This window comes from Schistocerca serialis, chromosome 5 (assembly GCF_023864345.2).
Source record: "Schistocerca serialis cubense isolate TAMUIC-IGC-003099 chromosome 5, iqSchSeri2.2, whole genome shotgun sequence".
Classification (NCBI taxonomy): domain Eukaryota; kingdom Metazoa; phylum Arthropoda; class Insecta; order Orthoptera; family Acrididae; genus Schistocerca; species Schistocerca serialis.
Window position 1 is genome coordinate 11,581,779 of NC_064642.1, and position 20,678 is coordinate 11,602,456.

The 20,678-nt window shown below is 45.7% G+C and overlaps 1 protein-coding gene across 1 annotated transcript in view; it reads right to left on the bottom strand.

The window, feature by feature from the left end:
- The window catches only part of LOC126481702 (UDP-glycosyltransferase UGT5-like), a 72,689-nt gene that overhangs the window by 12,872 nt on the left and 39,139 nt on the right, over positions 1 to 20,678 (bottom strand). The window contains exons 4-5 of the mRNA XM_050105650.1: positions 15,581 to 16,161; positions 5,039 to 5,261 (exon numbers count right to left, since the gene is read on the bottom strand). Coding sequence (XP_049961607.1) covers positions 5,039 to 5,261; positions 15,581 to 16,161 — 804 coding nt within the window. The remainder of the gene's footprint in view (positions 1 to 5,038; positions 5,262 to 15,580; positions 16,162 to 20,678) is intronic.

The following is a 20,678-nucleotide window of genomic DNA, read 5'->3' on the forward strand; positions in this document are numbered from 1 at the left end:
CTTTACAATTACAAGTTATGGATCTGCATCTATGTTAAAGACTGGTGTGTCAGGGTATGTAATTAGTACTACACTAACAAACAATAAGAAGTTTAATTTGTATAAAATGTTATCGTTACCAACTAAATTGACATCTGGCACAGAACAATGCGCATACATACGACCAGAGGTTGCACATTTATTGGTAAATAGCTCTAAGGTGTTGTGCGCTAAGTTATCGCCTGATCAGTGAGTGTGTGAAAAAATGGATAAACAAAGGAGTATATGTAAACAAACGTCTGGGTTGATCTCAATGTGTGATCAAGAGCACTGTGAAATGAGGTTTTTGCAAGACACTCACATAACTGGTAATTGTGTTAAGAAAATAATTTTGTTAAACAGAAGTTTATGGACATAGTTTACGGCTAATGAACAGTTACGTGTATTCCCTAAGGTGGAAGACGTCACAGTTTCTTGTAAGACGTATCCATCTCACGAAACTAAACGGAGTGTTATGGGAATAAGCAAATTATCGCCGACCTGTGGCAAACCTACAGTTGTCAAATGCTCTGAGAGGGCGACAAGGTTGAGGACATTCTCATCACGACAAAGACGTCCGCAGGTATACATTACCATCATGAAGGGGAAGTCAGCATAACTAGAACAACCTGGAAGCTGGTAACATCTCAGGACAGCAAACGGGAAATTTCACGATGTGAAACAGGTAGGACTGAGGGCAGCACTGCATTGTAAATATAGGTGTAGGAACTTAGCATTAGGAATGTAGAATGTAATATATTAATTAAAGGAGCTACAGATAACGTACAGCTGTTACCGGAAACCAAAGCCCTAATGCATAATTTCACAATGCCAGGAGGGCAACAGAAGAGGAGAATTGTCAAAAAAATTGTAAGAAATACAGATCGCATATATACAGGGTGTAACAAAAATCTACGGCACAAATTGCAGGACTTTTTTCGCATGTAGACGAAGAAATCATGTTATGTCAACGTGGGTCTGGAAACGCTTTGTTTCCATGTCATATTTCATTTTCTCCAACCCATTAGTCATGGGAAACACACAATAACAGAACGCCATAATCATGGGGAACATGCACTCATAGTGACATCTGGTTAAATGTGCGCCAGCAATGTTTTGTTTACATGTCCCTGTTAGCATGTGACGTACGTCAGTGGTTCTTTACAGGTAACATAAACTGTTGCTGCGATCAGTTCGACCGTTGCAAGCACATGACTCGGCCATCATTACCTCATTTCCTGCCCCGCTGCTTACCACCCCACCCTTAGGCCATTTGACGGTGGTGATGCTTGGCTGCTGTGCTCACCACCGGCTTCGTTTGCCATCTTGTGTCATTCGTCCCCTGGGCTTTTCAATACACTGATACGATGAATGTCCACACGAAACACACAGAAAACATTTAGCTCTATAGTATTTTGCATTATGTCAATACCTTTAACATGTTCACACGCTGTTATTTTGGTACGCATTGCATGTGGACGCTCTGACTCATCACGATGGTAACAAAAATCTTGGAACCTCCCCGCTCCTCTTGCCCAGGGGTGTGTCTACACCCGTCCAGTTTACCACAGATGTAGTATTTCGTATCCTTTATTATTATTATTATTATTATTACACTGCCAATGATGTTCCCCTAGAAACTTCTTTTTTTCTCCCATATAGACGCGTGGGGTAGCCGCGTGGTCTGCGGCGCTTTGTCACGGTCCGCACGCCTGCCCCCATCGGAGGTTCGAGTCCTCCCTCGGGCGTGGGTATGTGTGTTGTCCTTAGCGTAAGTTAGTTTAAGTTACATTAAGTAGTGCGCAAGCTTAGAGATCGATGACCTCAGCAGTTTGGTCCCATTAGCCAAAGACAAATTTCCAAATTTTCTCCCATAGATATTAAAACGATCACCTCTTCTTTTGTTATTTCAGCTGAATCGGTTATGCTAATGTCTTCGCCTCTACTGTGCACAATGTTCTGTATTCTTAAAATTTTGTGTTTATAGGGATCCGCAGCCTCCAGATGCTTAATACACGTAAACATGGTCCGTAGTAGGCTGTATTTTCTCATTTGCCATTCTCTGAATGAAACAAGCATAACGTAGTGTGTGAAGTAACTCCACTGCACCTTTTAACTGCTTTCCTTCCGTTAAGTTATGGCAACTCTGAATGATCTGGGTACCTCATGTATTCTATTTATGCAGATGGCTATTGATTTCCCAGAGCGCTGTCCAGATCTAAATATCCTACACACATCAAATTCAATCGTTCTCTTGACATAATAATCCTTCTCTAAAATGATTCTTATCTCAGCCCACTAACCAGTCATATCCCTTACAGGCATCCCCTGTGGTTTTGGATTTCACATACTGGAATAAGAGCGTCTCATCCTCGCTTTTTACCTCACCAAATGCGGCGTTCACGTTCTCAATAAATTCTTGCATCTCCCTTTTGTTCTCCTCATGTGTCTTTGATAATATCACTAACTCATCCTAGGCACTTACACCTCTTCTTTCACTACTCGAGGACACGATTCTGTGCAATCACAAGAGAGCTTTTATTTAATTTATCAAAATGTCTTAACTGTTCTCATCTCTTGATCCTGATCTGCTGGACTCTGCTGGTCTTCAGTATCCTACACGCCACTAATCGTAACACTGTCATTCTGCTGGGCTTTCCAGGTCACTCTCAGGAATGAGATGTCATGGGACCTGGCAGTGACCTTTCTCCTAGACCTTTGATCCCAGGCTGGGTGAGTCGGACGACACCAACTCACTTGACTACAGCTTGAGTAAGGGCGTGTTACTCCTTGGACACACCTTATGCGAAAGTGTGTAGTATTTTAATAGCGACTGATGATAAAGCTTAACTTAACGTGTGTGTGGCTGGTGGAAAACAGCTTGTAATAAAGTAAGAGCAGGCTAGGGAACGTCGCATCTGGTAAAATTTCCCAGATAACCATAGCTGGGAAGTGGACCTCTACACCGGTACCTCACGGTGCATGCAACGTTACATGAATGCGGCCTGTAGAAACCGAAGCATTCGCTCACACGTCTGCTCTCAAGAGGTGAAGCGTCTGAGTGGTTTCGTTGTGGAAGAAGGCAGGATATGGCAACATGGTCCGAAGAACGCATCAGTGCTTTAATTGCAGAATACGAAATAAAACTGTGATTTTGACTTCGGAAGGAAATATTGCCTCAGCCGGTACAAACGAAATATTCCAAATGTTAAAAGAGTGTAATCTGCGTATAACAGTGGCGAAAATTAACAACAAAATTATAACTGCTTGCACGGCGCTGTCGGAAAGGAATGTCACAGAGACCTCTCTGTGAGAGATTGTGCTGGCAGTGACAACGTTTACGTGCCAGAAAGTATAGTTTCTAGACAGAAACCGATTCAGCAATGACATGAAATACGAGGGTTATTCGGAAAGTAAGAAACGATCGGTCGCGAAATGGATACCCCAGTGAAAATGCGAAGAAGTTTTGCACGGGTGTTTTGGGCAGTGTCTCTCGTATGCCCATCGATAGCGTTGCGTCGTTCTTTTTAGATCTGAACACACAGGGAGCACATAAAGATACCTAGAACAATAGTGTCTCCCGGCAAGTATGAGGACCTAGTGAGAAATTTCACCTGAAGCTATACAACCAACATTACATAACTGTCGTGCGTTTTCTTTTTCAAGACAATTCTCAGCCGCATTCTGCAGGAGCAATGAAGATGCTCCTTCATCGTTTTCAATTGGAAATGTTTGATTACCCACAATACAGCCGGTAGTTCTCTCCTTATGAGTTTCATCTCTGCTCGCATGAACCGCTGGCTATGAAGACAACATTTTGGCACAGACAAGGAGCTCTAGGCCAGCGTAGAGCAGCGTTTCCCAACAGGTGGCCCGCTGACCCCCAGGGGTCTGCGAGCTGTGCTAGAGGGGTCCGCAAGATTCAACTAGAATAAAAAATATATTAAATATATTTCGTATGATAACATATCTTTTGTTTTGGCTGCTCAATATGTTTTCAATAATGAATATGTTAATGTTTTTTTCTAAGTACCAAAAATAGAAAACGTATAAAAAGACTCTTAATTTGGCTTCATAGGTACTTGAAACTGTCATATGACAAGGTACCAATCATGCTCGATGAGGGGGTCCTCGAGAAAATTTTGTTGGGAAACTCTGCCGTAGAGAATTGACGGAAAGCACTGGGGGCGGCATTCTGTAATCAGGGTACTGAAAAGGTGCTACAACGCTACAACAAACGTGTAAGTCGGATCGGCGACTATGGAGATAAGTATCTGGAAGTTGTAGCTAACTGTAGCAAATAAAACAGTTTTGGTTTTCACTGTGGTTTCCATTTCGCGACCTATCGTTCCTTACATTCCGAATAGCCCTCTTATCATGGTATCGGGTAACTTCTCGGAAGACATAATTGTTTTCTGCGTTACAGAGTCTTACTCTGCATATTTCTGTAGCTAATAGTCCAATTAACAATAATCTTCGTCCACATTCAGTTTATCCCGAAACAAGTATTCGTCGTCTAAAATATGTTACTTTCGAACACATATCAAGCTACCACTAGACTATAGTTTCCTTGTCCAATTCTTCTCCTTATTATGGCTTCTTTCCTCTTTTTGAACTGTCCACTGCGGCCGCAGAGAAGGGAAGAGAATGTGTTCTATTTTTTTATTCATGACTCTTATGACCGGTTTGATAAGGTTCTCCACGAACTGACCCCCTCTGCCAAGCTCTTCATTCCTGGAGTACCACTTGCACCCTATGCCTTCAACAGTTCATTGTATATACGAGCATTCCGATCTCTGCCTTCCCCCGCGGTTTTCACCCCCTGCACTTTCCTCGAGTACCGTATCATGGATGTTATTCCTTGAAGACTTAACTAATCTCCTGTCACACTGTTCCTTCTTGTCAATGTTTTCCACATGTTTGTACAAGTGTAAATAAAAAATTACCATATAAAAGGTGGAATGGCTACCGCTGCTTATTTATTGCGTCGTGGTCTGGTTCGAGAGGTGGTGCGACTCACCCAGTATGTCGGACTGCGGCAACCACTTTCCCGTCTTCACGTTGGGCGGCTGGCCGGGCATCGAGTCCGTCTCCCACTTCCACAGGACTCGCTGCTTCAGCTGCGAAAACACCTTCAGGAAGGCGGACCGCTTCTCCTCAGGCCAGTGGGCACTTTGCAAGTTAGAGCCCATACTGAAGTATATCGCTCCGTCCGTGGCCTCGTCCAGAAACTTTTGTATATCCTGCATCAGAGGGAAGTTACTTCAGTAGAATATCTACATATTTTCACAGCTAATGATAGGTACATGTTTATCTGTTGGACGCTTTAATATTAACAGCAATTTTACCTGTGGTGCCGGGTTTAATGTGGTATACGTTGCAGAAGATGCGTACACTTTGCAACAGAATCAGAGGATCGCTTTTCCCAAATCTGGCAATTGCCTTCCATTATGACGCATAAGTTTGAAATTTGGCTCAAAGTTACCTACTACCTTCCTTTGTGGTAGTGCAAAAGCGCGGTGCCCTGTGACGTCACCCCCTGGTCCGTTGACGCTTCAAACGCCGAGGTGTCGACACGTGTGAAACAAAGGCCACGGCTCGAAAGTTCACGTTAACTGTGAGGTGGATCTGTGACGTCACAAGGGCGCCAGATTTCACCACAGTTCTGCCCAGTGCCACCACCAATTTGTCACGGCATGGGAAGGTCTTCACAGCTGCTCTTATCCACGTTTTACGCCTTCTTTGGACGCCTCTGCTATGAGGTCAGAGCCAAGACAACCAGAGTTAAAATAACGCGCTTTTCTTATGAGTGGAACAGGAAAATATTTCAGACACACACACAAGCTCAGAATGACTCCAAAACGCGTCAGTGGGTCCAATGAAGGGCGTCAACGAAACCACCTCATTTTCCCTGCGAAGTTGATTCACAGACATTTCGCTGTTGAGAACGACATATCGCAGTGTGTTGACCAACAGGAAGACGTTGTTGACAACCTTTAATACTGCTGACTCCTCGGACGTCTCAGCACTTGTCTAAGGACGCTATGGGGCTACATCCACACTGAACGTTAACGCACTCCTTTGGAGTGCAGCGCGACCTCAACCTTTGTCTCGCTTTCAAAACTAGCCAACAAAATTTGAATGTGAAGCGAAGCGGCTATGGGTGATGATGCCCTTTCAACCCTCCTGTTTTTCTCCATGCTTACGTGCGTGAATAAAGCAGCAAAGTGCACCCATGCAACTTTGTTGAGAAAGTTACGAATGAGCCTCTTAGATACTTCGACACCAGTTTAGCCTGGCATGTGCCCTAGCGAAAGAAAGCAGGCAAAAACAAACAACAAATTAAAACGATAATTTATTGTACGAAAGCGTGGTGTCTGTTCTTTCGCTGCTGATTCCACACAAAGTCCCGATGCAGGTTAGTTAGTTACTTGTGACATTGATCAATCTCACGGTAACCGTTATGATGTGGAACGTTTCAAGTGCACAAGAAATGCACACATGAATCAAGGCCTCTTTTTTAAGCTTAAAATTTTTAATAACTATCCATTCCTTTAAATAGCACAAAATGCATATATTACACATATACATATATTTATTCCTATTCAAGAATTCACGTATGGTATGGTAACTGATGTGAAGGAGTGTCAGTTTATTTTTCAAACTATTACTGCTGTCTGTCAGACATTGCGCTAAAGATAGGTTAAGTAGGGGATAGTGTAAGCCTTTCTTTCTTGTGGTATTATAATCACGAATGTCACTGTTCTTTTAAAACTGGTCCATGTTGTTGAGGACAAATTCCAAGTGACAATGACAGCCCCTTCCTCTTCCTTTCTCCCAACGCCACCTGCAGTTTATACTGGTATAAACGATAATGTGTTCATTAATGTTAACACTTATCATGTATGCACATCCTTTAAAATGCGTCGTTCCACATAATTTCGGTAAAGGATCGTTGCAAAGATCTGTGGAACATTTAACTAACCCTACCCAGGAGGAGTCGAAAGGGTTATCTAACCGGCAGGAACATAACTAATGTAGGCGACAAAAGTGCGACGGTGGAATTGAGGTACTTCCGAACCTGGAGGGCCTTAGAGGGATCCTTTGCCGTTTTATCCACGCATATTTTAATGTTGCACTTTCACACGATCACTCCACAGCGGGGTTGAAAACAGGAGGATTGAAAAACCATCAGTACCTTCTGATGTTTCTGATCACGTTCAAATTTCGTTCACTGGTTTTGAAAATGAGACAAAAATTGTATTTGTTTTGCGCTCCAAAGGGATACGACCACGTTCAATCCTGTTGCAGCCCACAATGTCCTTAGAGAAGGGTTTAAACGTCCGAGGCGATCAGCTATGTCAAAGGCTGTTAAAAACCTGTCGTTTTCAATGGCAGAATGTGCGGGAATCGACTCCCCAGAAAAAGGGATGTTTCAATGAAACCCTCCACTCCCTCTACTCAGGTGTTTTCGAATCGATTCTGGAAGTCTTTGTGTCTGAAATGTTTTCCTTGGCCATCCATTAGGAAACCACGTGATTTCAACGCTGGGTGTCGCGATTCTGATCTCCATCAGAAACATGGTTCAAATGGCTCTCAGCACTATGCGACTTCTTCCGAGGTCATCAGTCGCCTAGAACTTAGAACTACTTAAACCTAACTAACCTAAGGACATCACACACATCCATGCCCGAGGCACGATTCGAACCGGCGACCATAGCGGTCGCTCGGTTCCTGACTGTAGCGCTTTTTTTTCCTTTTTTTTCCTTTTTTAAATTTTTTTTTATTACCTCTTCCACTTCAGGCGTTGGCCCCTATCACCCATACTACCCCCAAAAACCTATCTAGCTTGAAAACAAAAACAAAGCTAGTGCCACCGCCACTTTCATCCTAAGGCTAACTAGGACGGCCGTTCGCCACCACTTCAGGTACCGCCAACGAACAAAAATTAAATATGCCTCTGAACTTTATATAAAAAAATAAAATAAAAGGAGAAAGGAAAGGGTATAATACTTTATTACATTTTATTTGTTCTTGTGTATTTATTTGGATTCGAACGCAGGTCTCCTGCCCACTTTTTTTTAATCTTTTTTTTATTTATATAGATATCAATGTGCGAACAGTCATAGTTAATCAAGCCTGGAAAACTAAAACAGAATGAAGACGCCATCGAAGATATGAAACATAAAATGAAAAGAAAGCTACCACGTCGTAGTTAGGCTCCCCAGCGACTGCGCCCACTGATAAAGATTGTTCAGTATATGCTCGTTTGCAGTTCGTTCTGACCTCATCTGCCACTGCCTGGAACATTCCAGCTGCACGGCGGGCTGTGAAAGGCACTCCATAGGTAGTTTGCGAAGCACTGTGGATATCTGGTATGCCCGGAAATAGCATGATGTCTTTCTTGCAAATAGAGCCAGAAGTCAAGGAAATTCTTGTGCCCGTCACGACAGAGGTAATGGACTACATGTCCACGTATCCTGGTGACGGAGTTGGTTCGAGTCTTGGGGTAAAATGTCTCATCCGGAAACAATAACGTGCGTGCAGATATATGCTCCGGCCTAACTCGCAAGAGATAAGCCAGCATCTGCCGCACTAGGTGCCAAACCGGTTCCGTCTCTCCACAGCTGAGGCGGTGTTCGTCAGAATCTACTTGTTTACAACCCACACAATTGGGAGATACTGCCATGTGGATATTGTAGAGACGTTCTTGCGTCACCAGCTTGCCATTAACGACTACGTAGCAATGGGAAACAACATCGGAATCAAGCATGGCATCGTGTACAGTCTTCCACACCACGCGCCACCGTACGTCAGGATATTTTAGTTCGACCACATTTAGGGGGCGGCGTTGCAGCATGTCATGATATAGGCGTCGAGTTGTGGCCATTTGTGGTGTCGTGAGCGCGACACTGCAATAACTTTGTTCTAAATAGAAACGTCCTATATAAAAGAGGGGCACTGGGATGTCCTGCAGTGGCACCGGCGCTCTTAGTGAAGCAGGTCGTAGCGCCGTCAGAAGCAGACTCGTGAGGCTCGTAGGACAAGACATAAATGTGAGTTAACATAGAGGGCAATGGCCCTTTCGTGGACGTTAACTAGGCCGAGACCACCTTTTTCCTTGGGGAGGGTAAGAGATACGTATCTGATCTTCAGTAACATACCAGCGGTGACGAAGTATCCCAGCGCTGCCATAATGCTACGAGCCAAGGGCTTCGGAGTGGGTAGCGTTTGGGCGACGTGCGGTATGCGGGACGCAAGGTATACATTGGCATAATACGCCCGCTGAACGATGTTGAGGGATCGCAAGCGCTGATTTGCAATTCCAGCCCTAATTTGGTTAAGAAGGCGTCGATAATTGAGCGTCGTCGCGCGTCGCATGTCGTTCATGAAATCTAAGCCCAAGCAGCGTACAGTATCACTGAAGCGTAAGGGGGCAATGTGGTCCCGCGATAGCCCAATCCCGATGCTCAAGGCGACGGACTTGTCAACGTTGATTTGGCTACCAGAAGCTGTACCGTAGGTTGCAATCCAGTCCAAAGCCGCGGCCATGTCGTCAGCTCCACGCATGATGATCATCAAATCATCCGCATATGCGGTGCAACGATAGACGGAGCCGCCGAACTGTCTCCCAGTGAGCCTGTCTCGGAGACCACACAACAAAGGTTCTAAGGCCAATGTAAATAACAATGTTGATAATGGACATCCCTGTCGTACTGATCGGCGGATCGGCATGGGTGCCGTCAGTCTTCCATTAACAAGAACTCGAGAAGTTGCACCATGTAGTAGGCGTGTCAACACTGTGATAAAGGGGTTGGGGTATTCCTTGCGCCGTAGAACGGCCGTGAGGAAAGTGTGGCCCACACGGTCAAAAGCCTGGCTAAAGTCGATAGACGCGAGGGCTGCCGGCAAACGTCTCACCCGTGCGAGGGAGGTGAGATCTCTGTCACGACATAACGCAGTTCTGATGTTGTTGGTTCCCCCCAAGGACGTCTGATCGCCGGACAAGACGTGCAATAGTGTGCTGCGAATACGTTCTGATAGCAGCCTCGAAAATTTCTTGAAGTCGCTGTTCAATAACGTTAAGGGACGATAGTCGCGGACATGATTCCGTCCCTTCAGCTTATGGATGAGGACAATCAGACCTTCCAAGAATGGTGCAGGCAATGTTATACCCGGGGATATCAATTCCTGGCAAATTTCAATCAAACACGGTAGCAACAGTTGTTTAAAGGCTCGATAGAACTCTAATGGTAACCCATCGATTCCTGGTGATTTATGGGGAGCACCTTTACCAATGGCGTCGAGCACTTCCTCCTGTCACTTCTCCCAGTAAAGTCGGTACCATGTCTGGTGGAACTGTGCCGTGGACATGTGCTGAAACGGTGTCTACCGTCGCCATATCAGGGAGCAATGCTGAATAAAATTGAGCGTAATGCCCATAGAAGGCTTCTGCTATATGTGCTTGTTCTACCACGTGTCGACCGTCGTCGGTTATCATGTGGGTTACCAGTGCCCTACGGCGCCTCCTGCGTTCTAGGAGGACGTGGTGCGTAGATGGCCTTTCTGATTGTATCATGTCTGGAGCACGCGCCTTGTAAATGATGACTGTGCTAAGGAGACGAGCTGCGCTTTTGCGTGATTGACTATGATCTGCCTGTCAGGTAAGGGCTCCATAGCAAGACATTCCCGTAGGACGGTGTAATAAAAGTTTTCCGTGTTCTTCCTCCATGCCGCCGCTTCCCGGCCGTAAGCCATGAAGGTGCGCCTAAGAGCAGGCTTCGCACATTCAATCCACCAACTGAGGGTCGTTCTGTAACGACCACGACGCTGTAAGGACGCGTTCCACGACTCTTCGACAGCACCTTTACATGCCGGCTCGTCCAGATGGGCGACGTTCAGTTTCCAGGGGGGCCTACTGCGCCACACACGTGCAGGTTGGAGGGCAATGGTGCAAATATAGGCCGTGTGGTCGGTGAATGCAGTGGGCCAGAGCTCTGCTCCTCTCGTCGCCGTCGAAAGGGTGCTTGTGACGTAAATCCTGTCCAACCGACTTGATGAATGGTTTATATAATGGGTGTAACCAGGAGCTGGGACACGGATGTGGCGCCACGTGTCAATCAGGTGGAGGTCACGCACTAGCATTTCCAATTCCGCACACGGGACGTGATGTGGCTGCTGATCAGACGGAGATAATGTACAGTTAAAACCTCATCCGAGCACCATATCGTCTATGCGGCCCATAAATAGACGCGTAATATCTTCCGAAAAAAAGCGGGCCCGATCTCTCCGTCTCCCTGAACCTGAAGGGGCATATACATTGATGAGTCGTACACCGTTGACAGTTACTGCCATGGCTCTTGCACTCGGTAAGTACAGTACGTCCGTAGCTGCCAAACCGTCCCGCACCACAATCGGTAGAAGAGGCGTGGGAGATGTGGGCAGCATATCCGTAGAAGTCAGGGAAACTAGCGACACATACTTCCTGTAAGAGGGCCACGTCGATGTCCGCCGCATCAAGCATGCGTTGTAGCATTGTCAGTTTGTGTGGTGCCCTTATCGCGTTGATACTGATTGTGGCAAGGCGAAAGGAGTGCTGCCTAGCCTCTTCACACAGGGTAGACGCCATGGCAATCAAAGCTAACCGCAAGAGATGCCGGGCCCACCAAACCCGTTACAAATTATGAGTCTTTCGCGCTAGGAGTGGCATCCCCAATGCCGCCCCCTCCCCTGTCACCCGTGCCCTCTTCAGGAAGTTCCTCAACATCGTCCGACCACAGTGGGTGCAACACGATGCTGTGTAGCTGATCGGCACCTAAATCTCTCTCACGTACGTCGTCTTTGGTAGAGGTAGACGGAGCGCCATCCATCGACGCGACCTGCCGCGTTTGTGGTGCAAGAAGTAACTGGGCACTCGTAGTATGGGCAAGTGAACCGTCTACACCACTTATATCCTCAGCAGGCGCAGCATCCATGCCGTCTGATGAGATGTCACCTTCTTGACCGGCAGTGTGTAGGAGGCAATCGTCAGAAGGGTTCCGCCGACGTCGCTTGCGTCGTCGAGGCGAACGTTGCTTTCGAACGTGGACATCCGTATCCGAATGTGGGAGGCAATCCAGCGTCGTATCACCTTCCGCTAGGAAAGCCGCGGTCGGGACAATGTTCGCGTCCACGTCCATCGCGTTCTGAATGTTATGTTGCGTCTGGAGTCCGTGGGACTGTTGCTGCTGTTGTTGCTGTGGAGGGGGCGACATATGGGTTGGCACCGAGGGTCCTTCCTCTTCCTCCCTTGGTACTTCTGGCGTCGATGGATGTGTCTGATCGCCCGTTTCGTTCTCAACTATGGTGCGCATCGTCGTCTGAGCGTACGTGAGGGGCAGGATTGTCGTCCCCGTCGGGGAAACGGAGTCTCCCACTGGTATCTGCGTAATTCTACGTTGTAAGCAGCTCGATCGAACATGGCCTTCCTGTCCACATCCGGAACAGGTACGCGGTTGACCGTCGTACATGATGATTGCACGACAGCCACCGATGTTCAAATAGGACGGCACATGTTTCTTGAGCTCAATTTGAATTTGGCGCACACCGTTGTAGACCTTATACGTCGAGAAAGTTTGCCACTTTTCTGCAACGTGGCTGATAACATTGCCATATGGTCGGAAGGCATACTTGACAACTTCCTCTGGGACCTCGAAGGGGAGCTCAAAATCCTTTACAGTCCTTAGGCCCATGCCTGCATGATCCACCATCACTGCACCGATACGCCCGTCAGAATGTTTGAATCTGAGAGAGTTCGAGTATTTAGAAACCATTGTCGCGCAGACCTCTGCTCTGGTCATTTTAACATGAACCACGCTCGCCGTTATAGAAAAATTTATTCCGACGACAGTCGGCGGATCTAAACGTAGATCGTCGCCTATGAACTGTTCTGTTTCATAGGCTCGAGGAAGCGCGTGATCTGGTTGGAAAGAAATTTTGATCGTATCGTGGCGCCATGTGTGTGCCATAATCGGACTGAACTCGGAACAAATACAACTCGCGCCGCGAGAAGGTAAACACAAGCAAGCGCTCACGGTCGCGCACGGCGGGGCGCAGCGGACGTTCTCGCCCCACCGCAGCCGAAAGCAGACTGACGCCTAGAACCGCACGGCCCCTCCGGCCGGTTGATCTCCACCACAGAGACGTCAGAAGAAGGGGGTTGGATGTCTGCAAGAGGCGCTGTGACGACCTTCCCATCGTGTGACACGCCCGTGGTTGTATTGGGTTTAATTATCGAGAGATTTGCTGTCATTATAACATCACTAACCCACTTGTAGCTCACATGATAATCCGAGGTGTGGCCTTCTCCCTCTCTCTCTCTCTCTCTGTTTTCTTCCCCCCCCCCCCCCCCCGAAGTTATGCATCGCAGTGGGAGACAACTGCAACGTTTCGTAAAAGTGGGGTTTCAATTTCGTTGGGCAGTGTACGAAACGTTGCTGCCCCGTCGCATATCCCCTTGGCCACGTGTAAAGTCCACTTCGTCGGCGTCGAGACAACACGCCGAGTCGGCATTCTACTGTGCATGTATTAGGGCGTGCCGGAGTGTAATGCCTCCGAACCTTTTGTCAACTTCTGAGCTTTAGTGATTTTTTTTTTTTTTCGCATGTGTCGACAGCCGGGCGGTGACGTCCCAGGGCGCCAAGATTTTGCATCACTACACAGGAAAGTTGTATTCAACTTTTAGACAAATTTCAAACTTATACATCGTAATGGGAAGCAAGTACGAAATTTCGAAAAAGTGATAATTTAATTGTGTTGCGTAGTGTATAATATCATCAAGTTTTGGAACATAACTGATATGACCAGTGCGTCTCGCTAACAAGCGGAATGCTCGGAAGCCATCATAATCAGGAAACAAGTGACGCTTCATCGTGCAGACGCGTATTGCTTTTATTTTTTTATTGTTTCTAGTGGCTGTCAGTGTTGTCCGTTGGCAACCTGAAGACGAATCAGCAGCTTAAAGCTCGCTTTGCCGTACACGGCAGAACAGCTGTATCACGTATGAAAATAATCTTCATCTACATCTACATGGGTACCCTGCAAATCACACTTTAGTGTCTGGCAGGGAGTTCGTCGAACCACCTTCACAATAATTGTCTATTATTCCAATCTCGTACAGCGCGCGGAAAAAGCGTAGACAAATATCTTTCCGTGAGAGATCTGATTTACCTTATTTTAATACGGTGACCGTTTCTCCCTATGTAGGTCTCCGCCAACAAAATATTTTCGCATTCGGAGGAGAGAGTTTGTGATACAAATTTCATGAGAAGATTCCGTGCAACAAGAAACGCCTTTGTTTTAATGACGTCCACCCCAAATTCTGTATCATTTCAGTGACACTCTCTCCCCTATTTCGCGATAATACAAAAGTGCCACTCCTCTTTCAACTTTTTCGATGTACGCCGTCAGTCCTATCTTATAATGATACCACACCGCGCAGCAGTATTCTAAAAAAGAGCGGACAAGCGTAGTGTAAGCAGCTTCTTTAGTAGATCTGTTACATTTTCTAAGTATCCTACCAATAAAACGGAGATTTTACTTACCATTTCCCATAATATTTTCTATGTATTCCTACCAATTTAAGTTGTTAGTAATTGTAATTCCTAGGTGTCTGGTTGAATTTACGGCCTTTATAGATGACTGATTTATCGTGTAATCGAAGTTTAACAGATTCTTTTTAGCACTCGTGTGGATGACCTCACACTATTCGTTATTTAGGGTCAATTGCCAATTTTTGCACCATACAGATATCTTTTCTACACCGCTTTGAAATTTGTTTTGATCTTGTGATGAATTTACCAGTCGATAAACGACAGCATCATCTGCAGGCAACCTGAGGCGGCTGTTCATATTGTCTCCCAAAGCGTTGATACACATAATTTCAGTTTTATGGGTTGACGTCGCTAGCGGAATGTATTTATTGCATTTCCTGTCTGAATATTTTCTTATAGAGTCATTTACTTCCTGTGAGGTTTATTACCCGTTTGAAAACGCGTTACATGACATTCCCGGCAGTATTTGATATTGAGTGCTTAAAGATGCCTAACGCAATTGACTCATTTGGTGACAAGGTTATTCTATGAACCAACAGATTCCGTATATTCTTTTAAGATGCAGACGAAAACGAAGTAGGCACACAAACTGTCGTCGAAAACGAACATAGGAGCCTGTTAAAAAGATACCGTGGCTCAAAGGGTGGATTTTCGTCATATCAGCCTTTGTATACTTCCGCAAGTTCAAAAATGGTTCAAATCGCTCTAAGCAGTATGGGACTTAACATCTGAGGTCATCAGTCCCTTAGAACTTAGAACTACTTAAACCTAACTAACCTAAGAACATCACACACATCGATGACCGAGGCAGGATTCGAACCTGCGACCGTAGCGGTCGCGCGGTTCTAGACTGACACGCCTAGAACCGCTCGGCCACACCGGCCGGCGCTAATCAACAGAGAAGGTGAATAATAACTACATATCCAGATTCGTTAAGATTTAGTATTCGAGTTAATGTTGCCATAACTTACCTCGGGTAGCTTTTTTGGTTGCCTGACATGCAACCCTCCAACTTCTACCATGTTGGGTACAAGTGGCCGGGGACAACCATGGGTGAAGTGGTAATTAATCAGGAGAAGCGACGTCTGTCTTTCGATTTCGGACAATGAAGGTAGTGACGGATCTTTCAGATACGTCTGTAAAATTGAATCCAGCATTGGCAGATACAGAAACTGACGGATGATTTTGCCTCCTATACTTACAAGTGTATTCTGAAGTCGCTCGATAAAACTCATGTGGGTGCCTAACGCGAGGAATGGGTTCGGTACATAAGAGTACGGGGCCGGATTTCCCACCATGTCGGCCATCCAGTCCGTTCCCGCGAAACTGGAGAGCACAATTACAGGCGCTTTCAGGCCATGAGCGTATCCGTGTACACATTCTGTGAAGAGGTTCTCCAGAATAATGACGTCAAATTTCTTGCCCGACTTGTGCAACTTCTGTACATTTTCGTCCCTCAGGAATCCGTGACACATTTTGTCAGCAAACACAAGGAACTCCTTCGCCAAATCCAAGAGAGTTGTCGAGGCCGCTTCGAATACGTTGAGATTACCTGAAAAGAAAAAGGAAGCAGTGAGCTGAATTGCGTAGCCTGCTCAACCAGGCGAGATGTCTAGTTTCAAGAATGATCAACTTTAAAGTCGAAATTTTTACTATCGGTGGACTCTACTGAGACTCCATGCAAGGTCACTTTGATATTATGTCACAAAACTACCCGTAGGCTGTTTATATCGGTGCTACAACAGTAGTTACTTCCTTAAGCGGTTCCGCTCAGTCATTATTTCTTAAAAAACCGAATATGCAGATTTCATTTTCATTTGTATGGCAGATACACTGATAAAAATTGATAGTGGTTTATCCCAAAGAAAGCAGGTGTTGACGGATGTGAAACTTTCCGAACTATCAGTTTAAAAAGTCACAGCTGCAAAATACTAACTCGAATTTTTTACAGACGAATGGAAAGACTGGTGGAAGCCGACCTTGGGGAAGATCACTTTGGATTCCGTAGAAATGTTGGAATGCGTGAGGCAATACTGACCTTACGACTTATCTTAGAAGAAAGATTAAGGAAAGGCAAACCTACGTTTCAAGCATTTGTAGACTTAGAGAAAGCTTTTGACAATGTTGACTGGAATACTTTCTTTCAAATTCTAAAGGTGGCAGGGGTAAAATAGGGGGAGCGAACGGCTATTTACAATTTGTACAGGAACCAGATGGCAGTTATAAGGGTCGATGGGCATGAAAGGGAGGCAGTGGTTGGGAAGGGAGTGAAACAGGGTTGTAGCCTCTCCCCGATGTTATTCTATCTGTATATTGTGCAAGCAGGAAAGGAAACAAAAGAAAAATTCGGAGTGTGTATTAAAATCCATGGAGAAGAAATAAAAACTTTGAGGTTCGCCGATGACATTGTAATTCTGTCAGAGACAGCAAAGGACTTGGAACAGCAGTTGACCGGAATGGACAGTGTCTTGAAAGGAGGGTACAAGATGAACATCAACAAAAGCAAAACGAGCATAATGGAATGTGGTCGAATTAAGTCGGGTGATGCTGAGGGAATTAGATTAGGAAATGAGACACGTAAAGTAGTAAAGGAGTTTTGCTACTTGGGGAGGAAAATAACTGATGATGGTCGGAGTAGAGAAGAAATAAAATGTAGACTGGCAATGGCAAGGAAAGCGTTTCTGAAGAAAGAATTTTGTTAACATCGAGTATAGATTTAAGTGTTAGGAAGTCGTTTCTGAAAGTATTTGTATGGAGTGTAGCCATGTATGGGAGTGAAACATGGACGATAAATAGTTTGGACAAGAAGAGAATAGAAGCTTTCGAAATGAAGTGCTACAGAAGAATGCTGAAGATTAGATGGGTAGATCACATAACTAATGATGCAGTATTGAATAGAATTGGGGAGAAGAGGAGTATGTAACATAACTTGACAAAAAGAAAGACCGGATAGTAGAACATGTTCTGAGGCATCAAGGGATCACAAATTTAGCATCGGAGGGCAGCGTGGAGGGTAAAAATCGTGGAGTGAGACCAAGAGATGAATACACTAAGCAGATTCAGAAGGATGTAGGTTGCAGTAGGCACTGGGAGATGAAGCAGCTTGCACAGGATGGAGTAGTATGGAGAGCTGCATCAAACCAGTCTCAGGACTGAAGACCACAACAACAACGACACACGTTGAATAAAAGCTACCAAACTAATACCCCATTAGGACCATGCCCGTGCCATACGTTGATTAAACTTTCATTCTTATGCGAGCGTACGAGAGGCATTCAATATGGTAACGTATCACTTTTTTTTTTAAATATTTTGGTTTATCCGGGATACCAATACTCATTTGACTATGAACCACTATTTTCTAACACAATAACCGTTCAATGCGACGATCTTACGCCATGACACTGGGAGGGCCTGCATGCCCACTGGTCGACGACTGAACCAACACCTTGCTACGGCAGTAACGTGCTCGTGGTCCGCGTACCACTTCCCGTGGGGTGCATCCTTCATTGGGCCACACAGATGGAAGTCGGAACATGCGAGATCCAGATTGTATGGCGGGCGAGGAAGACCAGTCCAATGAAGTTTTCTGAGCTCCTCTCGGGTGAGCAGACTTGTCTGAGGCCTTGCGTTGTCATGGGGAAGGAGAAGTTTTTTCGTTCTGTTGTGGCGTCGACCACGCTAAAACTATTTCTCCAAATTTCTGATGGAAGGACAGTACACTTCAGAGACGATCGTCAGGCAATGAGGACACAACTCTTTTCAGAGCCTCGGGAGACCGTCGCCTTGTCTTTACCAGCGGAGGGTGCCCTTCGATTTTTTCCTTCTGAGGAGAGGTGGTGTGATGCTACTCCATGGAATAAGGTTTGGTTCGCCTCGTAATGGGCCAGCAGTTCGGCACAGATGGTCCTTCGTTGGTATTTACGATCTTTTCCTAGGCGGTGGCGAAGCCAGCACGCCCACACGTTTACGTACCTCAACTGGTGGACGAGTTTTCACTACTACTTGTAGAGACGTCTGTTTGAGCAGCGACGTGATTATGATCCATCGATCACCTCAAATCAGAGTGTCAGCACGTTCCAACATTGCAAGATTCACAGCTGTGTGTGGCCGATCACCACGAAGGAGATCGGACATGTTTGCGCGACTTGTTGTGATGCTGGCAGGCGCCGGGCCTAACGACTCACCGCGCTTTTGTTCACTGCTGGATCTCCCTACATATTCTGAAAGCGTCTGTGAATTCTGCGATGCTCTGGTTTTACGCAAAAAGAAACCCAGTGAGAGCTCCCTGTATGGACTCACCTGTTTCAGACACCATTTGGAAGGCTACATATAAGTGACGCCAGCAATTGGAACTTCATAAAACTATAGCGGCCGAAGAGGGAATATCGCACGATGTGCCGAAAAAAATTCCGCAATTTTCACCCCAAGCTGGCCAAGATAACGAGTTGCATCACTTTTCGACGGCTCTCGTATGTTCAGTACAGAGTAAACCTATTCCTGCAGATGATAAATGGTACGGGCACTTGATGCCTGTTAGGTGTTTCTGACGTCAGTGGTGCTTCTCAGGTGAAAATTGTAATACATTATGCACAGGGACTTGGTTGCGATACCTGCGAGCGCAACCTTCGGTGAACCGTAGGCTTCATTCGCATTCTTACTTAAAGGTGTAGTCCTCTTTGAAAATTTGAAATTGTCTTTTTTTTTCTTGGTAAGTTCTGCGGGATGAGTACTTGGGTAGTGTTCACCCCACCTTCGCCAGAAACTCTGTTCTCAGATTACAAGCCGATTTGGGAAAAAGTGTCTCCGAAAACTATTCACAGCGGTAAAGACATACTTGACAAGTAATTTCAGCGAAGGACTGACAGGCATTTTTAAAATTATGAACGGGCTTGAATTTGAGATCGGACCAGTCTGCTACAACTTCTGCACGAAAGCGAACGTAAAGCGTATCGAGCGAACGGAGCAGCGGATGGCAAAGGGTGCCAAAGAGGCTCGCAGGACAACCGCTACGACGAAGATCTGAAAGGACTGCCGTATCGTCCAGGAGTCGCTCACTAGCGGTATGTTTCCTATGACAGCGTATTTTTCATATTGCCAGGAAACATAACTTGAGAACGGTACATGAGATTTTGATTGGATTTTGATGCTGCCATTCTGAACTGAATTCTCTACCATTGTACATAGCCATTTTGTGATATCTTCAAAAGTCTATTTTCGGTTCACACTTCTGTTTCAGTTTCGTGGGCAAAGAAAGTGACATTTGTTTCAACAGTTACAATTTTGTTAGCGCTTAACATTTTTCAATTATCCTGTGTATGCTGATAGAAAGTATATTGGAAATGACTTACACAAAAGTATTTTGTTACTGACCAATAGGAGGGCTTAGGAAACTCCTGTCGGTAAATAACGTTCAGCTGCAGGGGGGCCTTCTTTGTGGTGCAGCAGTTACATGGAGAGTCCGATGTTTATATAAAGATGAATTCTAAAATACAAAAGTGTAAGGAATAAAACTATATCATCAGATATAGAATTACTTTTCAATCGAAAAGAAAATGATGAGATCACATATTTTTCATACTTTCAAAGACGACTACCCCATAAGCTCGTGGACTGCCTTGTCACGTGACGCGACAGCAGCGCTCCTGGCGCGTGAAGTCGAAACTATAGCAGCGTCCGTGACGTAAATGTTTGTGGGATGATGTACCAATCTGAATGCCACCTCGCTGTTCAAATCGGCGCATTTTGCGAATAGTCGGTACCTTTCGTGCAACTGTCGCCCAGTATCATCGTTTGTGATGTCCGCTCCCGGTAGCTGAGTTGTCAGCGCGACAGACTGTCAATCCTAAGGGCCCGGGTTCGATTCCCGGTTGGGTCGGAGATTTTCTTCGCTCGGGGACTGGGTGTTGTGTTGTCCTAATCATCATCATTTCATCCCCATCGACGCGCAAGTCGCCGAAGTGGCGTCAAATCTGAAGACTTGCACCAGGACCGAGCGAGGTGGCGCAGTGGTTAGACACTAGACTCGCATTCGGGAGGACGACGGTTCAATTCCGCGTCCCGCCATCC